Consider the following 16,487-nt stretch of genomic DNA (forward strand, 5'->3'; position numbering starts at 1 on the left):
TGAAAATTTCAGACCAATAAGAAATATTCTCATTATTCCATATGAAGTTGAGAATTTTTCTTTCCAGGTCTGTAAAGAATTGTGTTGGTAATTTGATGGGAATTGCATTAAATCTGTAGATTGCTTTTGGTAAGATGGCCATTTTTATTATGTTAATCCTGCCAAGCCATGAACATGGGAGATCTTTCCATCTTCTGATATCTTCTTCTAATTCTTTCTTCAGAGACTTGAAATTTTTTTCATACAAGTCTTTGACTTGCTTGGTTAGGGTTATAGGAAGGTACTTTATGTCATTTGTGGCTATTGTGAAGGGTGTTATTTCCCTAATTTCTTTCTCAGCCCTTTTGTCTTTTGTATACAGGAGGGCTACTGATTTTTTTAAGTTAATTTTGTATCCAGCCACTTTGATGAAGGTGTTAATCAGCTGTAGGAGTTCCCTGGTAGAGTTTTGGGGGTCACTCACCTATACTATCATAAATTCTCAACTTCATATGAAATAACAAAAAACCCAGAATTGCTAAAACAATCCTCTGCAATAAAAGATCTTCTGGAGTTATCTCCATCCCTGATCTTAGCTGTACTATAGAGCAACAGTTATAAAAACTGCATGGTACTGGCATAGAAACAGAATGGTGGATCAATGGAACTGAACAGAAGACCCTGAAATAAACCCACACACTATGGACACCTGACCATTGACAAAGAGGCCAAAACCATACAATGGAAAAAAAGATAGCATCTTCAACAAATGGTGATGGTCTAACTTAATGTCTACATGTAGAAAAATGCAAATAGATCCATACTTATCACCCTGCACAAAACTAAAGTCCAAGTGGATCAAAGACCTCAACATAAAACCAAACACATTAAATCGGTTAGAAGAAAAAGTAGGGAAAACCCTAGAACTCATTGGTACAGGAGAAAACTTCCTGAACAGAACACCAACAGCACAGGCTCTAAGAGCAACAATCAATAAATGGGACCTCATGAAACTGAAAAGCTTCTGTAAAGCAAAGGACACCATCATCAAAACAAAACGACTGCCTACAGATTGGGAAAGAATCTTCACCAACCCTTTATTTACAGAGGGCTAATAGCCAGTATATATAAAGAACTAAAGAAGCTGAAAAGCAGCAAACCAAGTAATTTAATTAAAAAATGGGGTACAGAGCTAAACAGAGAACTCTCTGTAGAGGAATATCGAATAGCAGAGAAACACTTAAAGAAATGTTCAACCTCATTAACCATTAGGGAAATGGAAATCAAAACAACCCTGAGATTTCACCTTACACCCATCAGAATGGCCAAGATCAAAAACTCAAGTGACAACACATGCTGGAGAGGTTGTGCAGAAAGGGGAACCCTCCTCCACTGCTGGTGGGAATGTAAACTTGTACAACCACTCTGGAAAGCAATCTGGCGCTTTCTCAGACAATTAGAAATAGCACTTCCTCAAGATCCAGCCATACCACTTCTAGGCATATATCAAAAAGAGGCTCAAGTACACAGTAAGGACATTTGCTCGACCATGTTTGTAGCAGCTCTATTCATAATAGCCAGAAGCTGGAAACAGCCCAGATGCCCCTCAACTGAAGAATGGATGCAGAAATTGTGGTACATCTACACAATGGAGTATTACTCAGCAATGAAAAATAAGGAAATCATGAAATTTGCAGGTAAATGGTGGGACCTGGAAAGGATCATCCTGGGTGAGCTGTCCCAGAAGCAGAAAGACACACATGGTATATACTCACTCATATAGACATATAACATAGGATAAACCTAATAAAATCTGTACATCTAAAGAAATTAATCATAAGAGAGGACCCTGACTAAAATGCTCAATCCCCATCCCGAAAGACAAAGAGGATGGACATCAGAAGAAGAAGAAAACAGGAAACAACCTAGAAACCTGCCACAGAGGGCCTCTGAAAGGCTCTGCCTTGCAGACTATCAAAGCAGACGCTGAGGCTTATGGCCAACTGTTGGGCAGAATACATAGAATCTTATGTAAGAAGTGGGAAATAGTAAGATCTGGAGAGGACAGGAACCCCACAAGGAGAGCAACAGAACCAGAAAATTTGAACACAGGGTTCTTCCCAGAGACTCATACTCCAACCAAGTACCAGGCATGGAGATAACCTAAGACCCCTGCACAGATGTAGCCCATGGCAGTTTAGTGTCCAAGTGGGTTACATAGTAATGGGAAGAGGGACTGCCTCTGACATAATCTGATTGGCCTGTTCTTTGATCACCTCCCCCTGAGGGGGGAGCAGCCTTACCAGGCCACAGAAGATGACAATGCAGCCACTCCTGATGAGATCTGATAGACTAAGATCAGAAGGAAGGAGAGGAGGACCTCTCCTATCAGTGGACTTGGGGAGGAGCATGCGTGAAGAAGGGGGAGGGAGGGTGGGAATGGGAGGGAAGGAGGGAGGGGCTTGTGGGGAGGATACAAAGTAAATAATGTATAATTAATAAAATAAAATTAAATTAAAAAAATATTCTCTTGTTCTAGAATGTTGCTTTAGACACAGGAGAGACGAAAGTAAATGCTCTTTTGACTAAAGCTGATAACAGGGAAAGTGTGGCTGAGCAGCATATGCTTAAGGTTTAGTCATTGCCCAAAGTCTACAGTATCGCATCTTCAGAATTATCTACCCGTCACTAAAAATAAATAAATAAAGATTAAAAAAATCTGTATAAAGCTGCATTTGGTATTCTAACTTTCAACGATCCTTGCTTCTTTTTTAGATGGGACATCTTGGGAGCTGTTGTTGGTGTAGAGTGTGGAACCATAGAGTCAGGATTGTCTCTGGTGTTCCTCAGAGACGGAGAGAGGAAGCTATGCACTCCCTACATGGACACAACTGGCTTTGGGAACCTGAGGTTCTATTTTGTTATGGGTAGGTACAGATCAATACCTTTGCCTTTGGAGATAATACTGGTTTCTTATTTATTATGTAAAATGAAAATCAGTGAAATCTGAGCTCTCCTGGCAGAATAAAGACCCGTGGTACTCACCGCTGCCTCAGGCCAGCCTTGTTGGTGCCACACTGTAGAAAAAGGCATTCTTGACATGCTGTAACTAGGCCCAAAGACAAACTATTATATTTCTCTCACAACCCTTCCTTGGTCACAGTGACGGTGCTGCATGTGATAACAATTAGTTTAAAAAAGAAAAAGGAAAAAGGTCATGAATTTAAAGGCGAGTACAGAAGGCGAAGTGGGAAGGTCTGGAGGAAGGACATGGAAGGAGGAAATGTTGTAGTTATAATTTCAAAAAGAAATAAAGATTCATTTTCTTAAAAAAAAAAAGATACGGGAAGGAAGCAAAGAACAAGGTGACCCCTTTGTCACATCCAGTAACTGGCTACTCATCAACGTGAGTCATTTATTTACGTGGATGCTCTGTTATTACCCAGCTCTGCTGTTAGGGGAAGCCGAGGGGGGAAATGGTTTATAGTGCCCTAGAGTGTTTCATAATCCTCTCTACATTCCAATAGGTTTAAAAACGTAAAAGATGTTCATAAAACAGACTCAAATTCATTATAGGTAGAAAAGTTGGGAAAATATCCATAGATAAATTAGGGGCTTGAACTCCTGGTGAGGCCGGATAGACTAGGATCAGAAGGAAGGAGAGGAAGACCTCCCCTATCAGTGGAATTGGGAAGGGGTATGGGTGGAGAAGGGGGAGGGAGGTGGAATTGGGACGGAGGAAGGAGGGAGCTACAGGGGGGATACAAAGTGACTAAACTGTAATTAATAAAAATAAAAAATACAAAACAAATTAGGGGCTTGAAATTTGTGGCCTGCCAAATTTGTCCCGCTAGGCAACATAAGCACAGTGACATATTCTTTCACTGATGTCATTTCTGTCATATGCTGTCTCTGTAGAGTGGACAATCACATGCAATATCTGGAAATGAAGCAGGAAGCAAACATTATCTACCTTTGAACTTAGCAGCAAAGAAGTCAGTTCATCAGGACACAATGTTCCCAAGCCTAGGACTCGGCTACAATTTATCACTCCCATGCCTGCTCAGCTTCTTGACAGTTGTACAGCTAGAGGTTGCATAAGACAGACCTCAAGACCATCATGGTAGCAAGTATATTACATATATGATGCTTCCAACAACAATCTGCCCACAGCAGAAAAGCCATAGGTCAAAGTTCAGGGCACCCTTGTTTACTCTAAAGTAGTTTGTACATTTAAATGTCTAGACCTCATTTCTTTTAAATAATATTCAAACTGTCTCTCACTTTACTAAAGGTAATTTCTACAAAACATTAGCAAAACAAAGTTGTAATAACCGCTGTAGTTTGTTTTTCGATCTTTACCTTCTTGATAAAATTTATTTGAAGCTGAGCATGGTGGTACATGCCTTTGATCCCAGCAGAGGCAGGCGGATCTCTGTGAGGTCAAGGCCAGCCTGGTCTACCAAGCAGGTAGGACAGCCAAGGCTACACAGAGAAACCCTGTCTCAAAAGAAAAAAAATTCATTTGAAATTAGCATTTCAATAGTAAATCAACGCATCTGCATGGATTTATAAAAGATTAAGTCATCATGTTAATTTTCCTTTGTACAGTGTCTGTGTTGAGATCTTAAGTCATCTGTAATTCTTTCTGTAACAAAATTGTTATTAACTAATGTATTAAAGTTGTATTGACTATGCACAAAAATTTAATTTTAGTAACCCCAAAGAAATACACCATCCAAAATAAAAAGTGCTCCATTCAGTAAAAGTAAGACGTGCATATTGCCTATAGAGCCTGGGATAGGTAGGTCATACAGAGACAGCAGAGAGCAATGCTACCCCAGCCACAGAGTTGCTGGGTAAATGCGTTAACACAGAAAAGCACTTAAATGGTGCCTCATAAACCCAACTATCTGTGCTGTTACTGCTTCGGAAGTGACTCAGACAAAGCCCATGACCACAAGTGACATCTAACTGTGTGGGGAGAACACAACAAGCTTTGATGGAGCAATGTGCTGTGAAAGGGCAGGGAGAACCGAGGGTCGCTGTGGTGGAAGGGTAAGGGTAAGGCTTCAGGAAGGATATGGCATTCGACCAATTCTAACCATTCTGAATAAAAGACATTAAAAAAAATCAAAGTATGTGATACATTTGCAGCTAATTTTTCCAAAAGCTTAATGAAAGCATGTAAGGTGATCTAGAGGGGTGCTTTTCTCAGTCCCACTGAAGGAGTTTAGCTCTTTCTTTTGCTGTCATGTCAAAGGATTCTTGCTAGGACTCTATTACCTGTTTTTAGGGAGGTATTTCCATCAAGAGTGTGAAAGAAACACTGAACTAATCAGAAACCAGAAGACAAGACACTAGTTGGGACAGTGGGGTCAGATCACCTTACAAGGAAAGAAAACAGCAAAGTGTTACAGCTTGGCTAAGCTTGTAACGGTGTTAAAAGTTTATAATGAACAATATTTTAAAACAATAAATATTAATTTTAACAGATTTTGATAAGTACTTTCCCTTTCCATGCTGTGTATGTTGTCTGGCAACTCTGTTATGTATCTAATGAGCCAGTCAAGGCAACAGAAGAATGAGTCAGTGTTAAGTGACAGTGAGAAGAAGGGGATTAAGACAGGATGTCTGCAGAGACACAGCCAACTGAAGCTGGCACACAGCTGACTGTGGGTTTATGAAAACAATGCGCATTTCTCTTCCAGGTGCCTAAGGAGAGGTACCATTTCCTACAGTGGCACATATTTTTAAAAGAGTTAGGCATGCGGAAGCATTTGGTCCTAGACATGTGAAGGCTTGGGTTTCTAGAAGACCACGTTAAGATAGAGATTCTGTTCACAGCGTAGAGCACATTTGAAAACCACTCACTTCCTGAGCCTTGATGAGTGAGTGCTGCATAAGTGAGGTGATGAATAAAGAAAAGAGGATTTTGGCTGAATTTTCAAAGCTCAACTAATTTCCCCAGAGCTGCTGATAGGCGATGACATGAAAAATTTAGGGAAATTCTTTTCGCAGTGGAGGGTAAAGGAAAAAAGAAATAGAGACTGCAAAAGAGCATGAAGAGGAGAAGGAGGCAGGTAGATGAGGGGAGCGAGCTCCCTTGGGAGAAGACAGTGATCTGCATAGGATTGCCATGGAGGGTAAAGTCAGCCAGGATAAAGGCTCAAGAATGTCATCAGAGACGAGCAAAGATGGAGTCAAGATCTTGAGAAAGCAGCGTTGAGAGAAGCTGATCTTCAGGCCGAGATAATAGAGGACAGGATAGAAGGATTGGAGAGGAGAACACTGGACCTATAGAAGAGATTTCCAAACTGTGGCAGCTGGGGAGAAAATAAAGAGCAGTGTGAGAAGGGATTTAGGATGAGTTTATAATGCGGTGCTCTGGGAAGTTAGCATCTAGTTTGTTTATCAGCTCCAGATGACACTTCCTCTCAAGCTTGAGTTTATGACGCGTTCAGTCCTTGGTTCCTATCGGTTTTTACAACTGTGTTTGTCTTAAACTTGTACAACTTTCAGAATTAACTTAAAACCTCATTTCCCACTCAACAAACATCATTGAGGACCAGCATCCAGGACAGTGCTTTAGAGCCAAACTTCAGTGAACAGGACAAAAATAGCCTAATAAATACCGTTCATTTTATGGTCTGCTCACTGTTCCTCTAAAATTGTTTACTGAGCATTTAGTTTGTCTCAGATCTCTTAGTTCACACCATCTCTTTTCTCTGGAATTTTGCCACGGTATCTCATCACAATACAGTTAATGCTAATTATCATTCTTTCTGCTGAGGACCCTTCCCCTATGCTGTGATCTCTGGATGTCTAAAACCACATGCCACTAGGTGACTTTGCTAGATGCTGTTTTTTCTTCTATACACAGAAACATACCTGTGATAAGTAAATAATAAACTAGGCATAGTAAAAGGCTAACTGGAAGAGTTAGTGACAGAGTGAAACATGGGTTGGGAGGTGGCTTAGTAGCTAAAGAACTTGCCTTGAAAGCCAAGAGTTTGAGTTCGCACCCCCCAGCCCCCATGGAAAAAGCCAGTGCAGTGGGGAACGCCCGTAATCCCAGCACTTGGGGCGGAGAGGAAGGATCTCTGCACCTTGCTGACCAGCCAGTCTAGCTGACTGGTGAACTCCAGCTCTAGTCAGAGACCCTACCCCCCAAAATAAGCCGAAGAGCAATAGACAAAGATACCCAACATTGACTTCTGACCTCTGGGAACATGAGTCTATGTGCACCCAAGTTAACATGCATGCACACACAAACAATCGTGATAACAAACTGTTCTAAAAAGTGAAGTGTCAGGTGAATGTTAATAATTTCACATCCTCCTTGGCTACATGCAACACACACTATGTAAAAAAAAAAAAAAAAAAAAAAAAAAAAGCCTGAAATAGTGGACATACTACTGTATATTTAGCTAGTGCTATGAAAATAGTTAAAATTCAGCAAAGTCGCTTTCTTCACACAAATAAGTGCCAATATGCCAATAAAGCTGTTTAGGACAGTATGTAAGTACTCTAAAACTGACCCTCCATCCAGCTTTTGTTGAGATCTTTCTGTACTTTAGTTGCTGTACGAAATGCCTCTTCCACCACACATCAGAGCTTGGTAAGCCAGGCAAGATGCCATTTCTTCCTGTAGGAGTTGCTGTCACAGGACTGACAGATTGCCTTCAGAGGGGTGTCTCAGAGAAGCCCTGTCACCGTCCCCACATCTCGGTTCCCCCGACTCTCTCTTCCACTCTGCTCTGTGGGAGAGGCCCCCAGGTGTCTTCTCCGCCCATCAGCTGCTGTTCACTGGCTGTTCTTAAAAGAGCAGACACCAGGAAGCAGTTCACCAACCCTCGGAGAACTGACTGCCCAGGCCTGTGCTCTTAGAAAGGCTACGCTAAAACCACACCATGGGACATCTCTGTTTTAGTTCCTTTCTTGATAATTCAGTTTTCTAAAGGAGAATCCTGGTTTTTTTGTGGATCTTCCCCCAAGCAGCACCATTTACAATAATGCCAGTCATTGCTTTATTACACAATACAACAAAAAAAACAAGGACATACGCTGAACTTCCTTTTCCCTGGCTTAGCTCGGTACTCTAGCTACAAGGTCATCTCCAGAAGCCTCCAGTCCTGTGCTGTTTGTCTCATGGACCTTGGCTTCTCAGTTAGCAACCAGCTTCTTGGGATATTGCTTAAACATGTCAAATAGATTAGGATGAGCTTAGGAGGCTCAAGAGGATTTTCACAGTATAATTCTAATAGAGCATTTCTAAAGCCAAACACAAGTGTCTGATGAGGCATTTGCTCAGGTTGTTGAAAACGGTCGCACTCAGAAAGATGAAAGAGCGATGTTTCATCAATACGACAGCTTGCTCAGCAGGGTGAGATTTGCATGTGGCCTTGATGGCATGACCATAGTCACTACAGATAGCTGCTATCTGTAGCTCCAGATAACCAATTTCCTTCAGGGTCCCAAAGGAGCCCAGAAAAGGCTAATGGGCAAGTCACAGTTGTCATCAACAGGCTACGAGAACGTAATGTTTACAGCATCAGATCAGATATTTTCATGCCGTCATGTCATGGCAGCAGTTCTAGAACATGTTATGCCCACCACACAGCCAGCCGCGTGGATATGCATTGATCTCCAAGAACCCTTCTACTCCTGTAGATTGTCAAAGTTGTTTTTGTTTTTTTCTCTACAGCCTTCTTTTTGGCTACTATTCCTTTAATTATGAAACATCTTATACGAATTAGGCTCCATCTAGCTTTTCTTAGCATCACTTGTCAGACAGTTTCTTCCAACGGGCAGTCCCCGTTATCCAAACTGAATCAGATGAGACATTTGTAAACAGCAACATCCTGCTGTCTTATTTAAATTTGGCTGGTACCCCCACCATTATTTGCCGATTTCAAGAACTTCCCAAAGGATGATCTTCTTCTAGAAGTTGAGGGTTACCTTATTGGCACCACAGAACGGAAGCAATCCCAGTTACCTGTAAATACAGTTAACATCAGTGATGTTGATTTTGGAACAGAAGTGTAACGGTAACAGAAAAGGCTGGTGTGATGGGCTTCAGAAGTGCTTCTGCGTGCTTGTACTCATGTGGCTGGTGCCGTTCTGAGTGACTATGTGGGACTTCTACTTAGCCATAATTATTAATCATGTGTATTAGAGAAAGAATAGATCAGTGGTAACAAGACAGAACTCCTGCTTGGACTATTCTGCCATCAGGAGTCTCTCCTCTCCCTTTCAGTTCTAATGGTGTAACAGCTTGTGTGACCAAAAAGCACAGTCATAAAGAGCAAACTATGCTGTATACCTTCCACTAATAAGATCAAGCACCAGCTATAAATGTAAAAAGTAAGAAGATACATACTTAAAATACAAACGTATCTGCTAAAATACTATTGATGTTCCTTGAAACATGGCCATAGCACCATTTCAGAAGTCTTTGATGCAGGGACTCACCAAACATGTTCATACAAATGTGCTTAAAGACAAAAATAATTTGATCATCTAGGTAGATACAGAAAAGGCCCTTGAAAAAAATCCAACATGACTTAATGATAAACGTCCTAGAGAGGAGGACTAGAGAAAACATACCTCAACATAATAAAGTCTACATATGACAGGCCCCCACGCAGCATTATTCTAAATGGGGGAAAACTGAAAGTGATACTGTTAAAATCAGGAATAGGGCACGGCTGTCCACTGTCCCCACTCCATTTCAATATAGTGCTCAAAGCACTAACAGGAGCTGGAGGGTAAGAGAAGGAAAGTAAGGGATGCAAATAGGAAAAGATACCGAATTATTTCAATTTACAGATGATATGATTTTATACATAAAGAGCCCCAGATTTCCACCTGAAAACTGTAAACAGCCAACAATTTCAGCAAAGTGACAGGGTACAAATCAACTTACAAACTCAGTCGCCTTTCTGGACACCAACAACAAACAACCTGAAAAAGAACTTATGGGCACACTCACACTTACCGTAGCCTCAAAGACACTGAAGATCTTAGAATATACTTTATCAAGGAGATGAACGACCTCTATAATGCAGACTTCAACTCTGTAAAGAAGAGGTTGAGGAAGACACCAGAAAAGACCTCCACGCTCGTGGATTGGTAGAATTAATATTACGAAAATGATTGTTCTACCCAAAACCATTTACAGATTCGCTGTTATCCCAGCCCAAGTGCCCAGAGCATTTTTCACAGAAATAGAAAAAAAATTCTAAAACTGTTTTGGAACTACAAAACAAGCAAAAACCCTTATGTAGCCAACACAATCCAAAGCAAACAGAGCAATGTTGTAGGATTACTATTCCAGATTTCAAGATATATTCTAGAGCTATAATAATAAAGCAGTATGGTACTGGCACAAAACAGACTTGTAGACAGATGGAATAACATAGAAGAGCCAAGCGTGAGTATACCTAAGTACAGCTACTTAAAGGCCATGGCGACAGGTTCTCAGAGGGACTGGGGCAATGGCCAGTCCCTGGCATGCTGGCTTACTCTGTAATTGAAGCACTGTGGAGGCAGAGACTGACAACGCCCTGAGACCTGCAAGTTAGCCGGGTTGGTCTGCTCCATGAGTTCCAAACCAGTGAAAGACCCTGTCTTAGCAAAAAGGTGTCACATAGGGTTGTCCCCTGGCCTGTACACTCAAGTGCAATAACACCTACACACACGTGTATTCACACAAAAAAGGCATATATGCACACATGTGCCTCATGCACACAAAAAAGCACTTCTTTTTAACTGTGTTGAATCATGACCATGTCACCCACTGCTCAGCACACACTGTTATTTGAGTAATCCCATTAAACAACGAGTAATACTGGTCTTTGCGTCTCAACATGGCTCTCCCGAGCTAGCTTCATTAATTAATTCCTTGGGCCTCGGGCCTCATTGTCTTTGTGTAAAAGGTACCATTGAGGAGCATGTGCTACTGTAATTATTTCTTACTCTGACTTGTAACACTGTTTGATGGTTTGGATGCAAGATGGGTTCTAACACCAGGACATTTTTGTTTGGTACAGGCGGCATCTGTGACCCCGGAGACTCTCATGAAAACGATATCATCTTATATGCAAAGATTGAGGGGAGGAAAGAGCACATTGCACTGGACACTCTTTCCTATTCCTCCTATAAGGTACAAACGCCAACCCTTCTGCCCAATGACCCACCTCAACTCTCAGGCCGAAGCCACATCCACAAAGACCGTGCCAGGCACAGAGGATGCCTCTCTTTCCATGCTGCCCCAGGAAATGCCTAGCTTGTTTTGTTAAGTGACTTGGGATTTTTAACATTCATTTTTATTTCTGATATAAATGAAAACTCAGATTTTATCAGGAAGAATGAATTACAGCAACAATAAAGTAAAACCAATCCTCCGAATGACATTTATTCTTGTCCCTGAGAAAGCTGTGACTCTAATTGTAGGACTTCACAGCCTTGCTTTCAGACAACATGAATATAGAGTCCCACACTAGAGATTTAGACCTAATGACTAAAATCCTGTACTAATTGGAGAGCTACAGGACTGCCCTTTTCCTTTTGCTCTCTGGATATGGGATAGGCATTATTTCTGGTTATTTACAAACATCCTGAAAAGCATGGGACATGCTTGTCACGGGTGTGAAATTTTTTTATCCTGTCGACATGTGCTGATCTTAGACCACAGTCATTAGCAGTTTCTCTTTTTTAGGTAGTTTATTGAAGTTGGGGGCTGAGGAGAAGCCTCTGTCAGTAACGGGCTTGCTCTAGAAGCTGTAGGTACCTAGGTTCGGGGCCTGAACACAGATAAAAAGTTGGGCATGGTGGTGCACACCTGCCTTCTCATTGCTGAGGAGGTGGAAACAGGGTGAACCCTAGAGCTGGCTCAGCCAGTCTAGCTGAACTGACAAGCTTCGGGCTCAGTGAGAGATGCTGTCCCCAAGGGGGGAAAAAGTGGAGAGCAATGGTTGAGGAAGACACATGACTTCAACCCCTGGCCTCATGTACACATGCCCACACCTACCCATACAAGCACATACACACTAAATAAAGAATTTAAAAATAGCTGAGAAAAAGAGTCATCAGAGAAGAGTATCTAACAAGTTCAGCATTCAGTTGATTGTAACCCAGTTGATTGCACCCGGACAGTCACTGTGGATCACTTTTCTAGCAATTAGTTGGTAGGATTTTATCTGCTCTGGTCCTGTGACTGCTTCACACCAAATCATGGACATGAGTTATTATGTATTGATTTACTGTCTATGACTTCTTCTGTTTTGAGTCTCAAAAATTCTCGAAATTCCTAGTTGGGGAAAATATTAATATTAAGCAAAACCGCTATGAAAGCACCAGTGATAAAATCAAATCATTATTCAGCTGCCTTGGTCCTGTGCTAAGGCAGGTAAAGCAGATGCACAGACTTGATCGGTCACACACAAGAAGCGCCACTGTCCACACGGAAGGAATTCTGAGTCACTGAAATGAGTTGTCCTTGAAGATAGAGTCCTCCACATGAAATAACAAACAGCACAAAGGTCATTGCCTCGTGCTCAATATGTGGTGGCTGCGTATTCAGCAACTGCCAGGTAGAACCTAAGAGAACTCACGTTGCCTAGATGGGAAGGATTGTAAATAATTTGAGGTTCCTTTCTTGGAAGGTCCCGTCTTTGCTTTCGGTGGTCATCAATCCTGAACTTCAGACACCTGCCACCAAGTTTTGTCTCCGGCAAAAGAACCACCAAGGGCCCAATCGGAATGTCTGGGCTGTAGACTTCTTCCACGTCCTGCCTGTCCTCCCTTCTCCAATGTCTCACATGATCCAGTTCTCCATCAACCTGGGTTGTGGCACGCACCAGCCTGGCAACAGGTAAGAAGCGCACTGCCGAGCGCCCGGTGGGGCGTGAGTGCGTGCTCTTGGCCTTTGAGTTAGAGAGAGTTGTCACTAGATTTCTGGCCAGGATTTTAATGAAATATCCACTAACAATAAAATAAAGATTCCTTCTACCTTCTCTGAAAAAAAAAATTGTTCTTTCTTTGATAAATAGGATGGGTGTGACTGGGTGGATTTTTCGGTCAGAACAGCTCCATTCTGAGAGCTTGATATAAGGTGGCAAAGGTATTCACACATGCTGTGTCAGCATCGATTATAACAGATTGCTGAGAGAGGGGGGAAATAACTGAACATGAGATTACCCTCTCTTGGCTAGTGATCCCCCAATACCAGGTATGGAAGTCAATTAGCGCCTTAAGGGCTGTGACTTCTCTGTTTCACTCGCATCGGTGTCGCCCAGATCCCCTGTAAGAATTTTGCTGGCCTCGCCTCCAGGCTGAAGTGACAGTGTGGGACACGGTAATTGCCTTGCCATCTATCAGAATCAAGAGCACAAGCCTGGGTTACCCCACGGTGCCCTTCCAACAACGGGCTCTGGTGGCAGTAACTGCACCGCTTGCCCTTGGAAGGCTGGTCAGACCTCAGTGAGAGGCGACAAAAAGTGCGCGGTCTACACCTTACAGGAATCCCACACTCCTTGATTCCCTCGGGGTGTTCAGCCAGAAATGGGAGGAGTCGTGTTACCTCTGCCCCCTTTCTGTTGTGCTTGCTCTGTCGTTATTAGTGTCAGCCTGGAGGTCTCGACTAACCACGGCCGGTCATGGTCCCTGCTCCACACCGAGTGCCTGCCCGAGACCTGTGCGGGCCCCCACCTTCCTCACAGCACCGTCTACTCCTCTGAAAACTACAGTGGGTGAGTAAGCATGTCCCCAGGTTCGGTGAAAGACTGGATCTGTGTTGTGCGATTAAAAAAAAAAAAAGTGAGTAATTTTGAGACTAGAATTTCAAATCATAGTTAAGTAAGCTGACTTCTCCTTAAGAGTGGTGATAGGAGAGTTGGCCCAGAGGTTAAGGGCACCTGATGTTGCAAAGGACCCAGGTTCGATTCCCAGCACCCACACAGAGGCGCACCACCTCCTCAAGCACCGGAGGAGGTACTGCACAGACGCACGTGAAGGCAAAACATGCATACACATAAAACAATAAAAATAAATCTTAAAAATTAAAAATGAGTGGTATTATAGCAATAAATACACAAATGTTTTTAGCTAAATCCTATGCATGGTCACACTTTATGGGATCAGTTATTCTTTATGTATGAAAACTTGTGTTCTGAATTCTATGTCCCATTGTTGGTACTTTTTAAAACAAATAAATTGCATTGCCAAATACATACTTAAAACAAAGAGCACAGGAAAGGTAACTTTTGAAATTAGACCTAGCTCAGGTCTTACTCTGCCATCTGCTATATGTCATGGTGGTGAATCTAATTTTCCTCATAAATTAAGGTACACTACACAGCCTTTTGTGGACTAGTATAAAATTCAAGATGACTCTGTAAAATCTTTGCCAGATTACAGAAGAAGCACTAACTATATAACTAAAAGATTTTCAAAGCCAGCAAAATTAACCTACAGACTCCACGGGTGAATGTATAAACTTTGTTAGTTTTGGTGTTCCTGCAAGCATGTAAGACTAATTCAGAAGAGGGGGGCATGGCTGGGAAGCTGATTTCGTGCTAAATTTCTTGCAGGTGGAACCGAATCACGATTCCCCTCCCCAATGCAGCACTCACCCGAGACACCAGGATTCGCTGGAGACAAACAGGGCCAATCCTCGGAAACATGTGGGCAATTGATAATGGTTAGTGTTTACGCCTGTCACAATCACAGGCCATTGATGTAGGCTCTTCCGGTGCTTTTGCCAGTCAGCACAGGCTTAATCACATTTCTAAGTCATGGTCTTGAGAGTCATTAAACTCCCTTTCTTCCTTTTCTCCTTTGCATTCTGTCAGAAGCCCCGGGATGCACAATCAGAAAAAAAATAGGCTGTGAAGTCAGCAATATTAGATGCTGAAATGTTTCAAAACACATAATTTTAAAATGCTTAAATTCCTAAAATTCAAATTCGCAGTTGATGACAAGGGATAGCCTAATGTTTTCTTGAATTTTTATGCAAAAATTACCATAAGTACCATACTGCATGTATTAAAATAAGACCCATTCTTCTTAGTAACTCCCATAACATCTGGGCTGCTTATCTGCTAGCCGCAGACACTACACAGAGCAGGAAACATCATCGCCAGGATACTAGTGAAACCTCCGCCCTGTTTTCAGAAAATGGCATGAAAGTAATATGCAGATATCCATAGAAGTTGCTGATCATCTCTGCATAATTTAAAAGCCAGCAATGTGCTCTTGTGTGTGCCACAGGGAAAGATACCTTAAGCCGCTAAGTTACGTGGCTTTCATCTTGTTAATAAACACCAACAGTGCTTGTTTATTGGTTCGTTTTATTTTAACTTCCGGATAGGTTTGTAGGACACATAAATTTGACTGAAAGTTTATACTACAAGGAAGTGGAAGGGTTCTGGAGAGAAGACACATGGAAAGAAAGACAAAATGTCAGTACTTAAGCAGTTTTAACCTACCCTCTCACTTGGCTTGTCCTATTTTATAAAACTGTAGTTTTATGCTGATTTTCCATGTATTAATCTTCTCTTTCTGTTTTTGAATAATTTAAATGCTGAGAAACTAATTGCATAAGGTTCTTAAATTTTGAAGATAACTTCAGGCAAGGTAATTTACCCAAGTGCCAATATGAAGTCTATACCCAATATTTTTTTTTTTTTAAAAAGGACCCATGATACTAAACCTAGTGTATAAACTAAACTAGCTAAGGTTTAATTTGTTAAAATAAAGTTTCTCCACTGATAGAATATTTGCATAGTACTTTAATTACCATGGCTGCTAACGGGCCCCAGGGTATGTGCCCAGCATATAGTAGGGTGTGAATGGAAGAGTTCTATAATGAATCTTTATTACTTTTCATAATCACTAGTTTAAAAACTAGTAATAAAATGAAGTGCAAGTCTGAGGGAGTTAAGACTATAATGAGCTATGTATGTGCCTATGAAAATGTCGTCCCAGTTTCCTAAAGCAATTGCGGCACTGTTTGGGGTCAGGGAGTGCTTATACTGCTGACCGCCTGTCGCCATGCTCTGAGTCTCATGGGAAAAGCTTAAGACACGGAGAACACACGTCTAGTGGTGACCGCACAACAGGGCAGAATCTCTTCAGTCCTGTTGTCGCCCTGTGTGAGGCTTTCCAAGAACAGGCGTGGTCACAGGGCAGGAGGAGGACGCACATTTCTTCAGAAGGAACACCCTTGCCACCTCTCCCACTTAACTCTCAAACCCTAGAACTACATCCAGAAAGTCTTAGTGTGGAGAATTGTGTCAAGGAAGATTCATGGAGAAAAAAAATATGAGCACAATATCATAGTATTTTTAGGTACTTCAGAATTAACCCTGTAATGCTAACAAAACAGAAACTCCTAGGGTAGGCTATGTTACCCTTTTAGTTCTCCGAGTATATGATGATGATGATGATGATGATGATGATGATGATGATGATGATGATGATGATGATGATGATGATGATGATGA

At 41.8% G+C, this 16,487-nt stretch overlaps 1 protein-coding gene across 1 annotated transcript in view; it reads left to right on the forward strand.

Annotated features, from left to right (window-relative positions):
- The window catches only part of Reln (reelin), a 423,857-nt gene that overhangs the window by 276,020 nt on the left and 131,350 nt on the right, over positions 1–16,487 (forward strand). The window contains exons 12-16 of the mRNA XM_055612891.1: positions 2,755–2,906; positions 11,034–11,146; positions 12,648–12,856; positions 13,605–13,733; positions 14,574–14,683. Coding sequence (XP_055468866.1) covers positions 2,755–2,906; positions 11,034–11,146; positions 12,648–12,856; positions 13,605–13,733; positions 14,574–14,683 — 713 coding nt within the window. The remainder of the gene's footprint in view (positions 1–2,754; positions 2,907–11,033; positions 11,147–12,647; positions 12,857–13,604; positions 13,734–14,573; positions 14,684–16,487) is intronic.

This window comes from Psammomys obesus, unplaced genomic scaffold (assembly GCF_907164565.1).
Source record: "Psammomys obesus unplaced genomic scaffold, mPsaObe1.curated_primary_1811, whole genome shotgun sequence".
Classification (NCBI taxonomy): domain Eukaryota; kingdom Metazoa; phylum Chordata; class Mammalia; order Rodentia; family Muridae; genus Psammomys; species Psammomys obesus.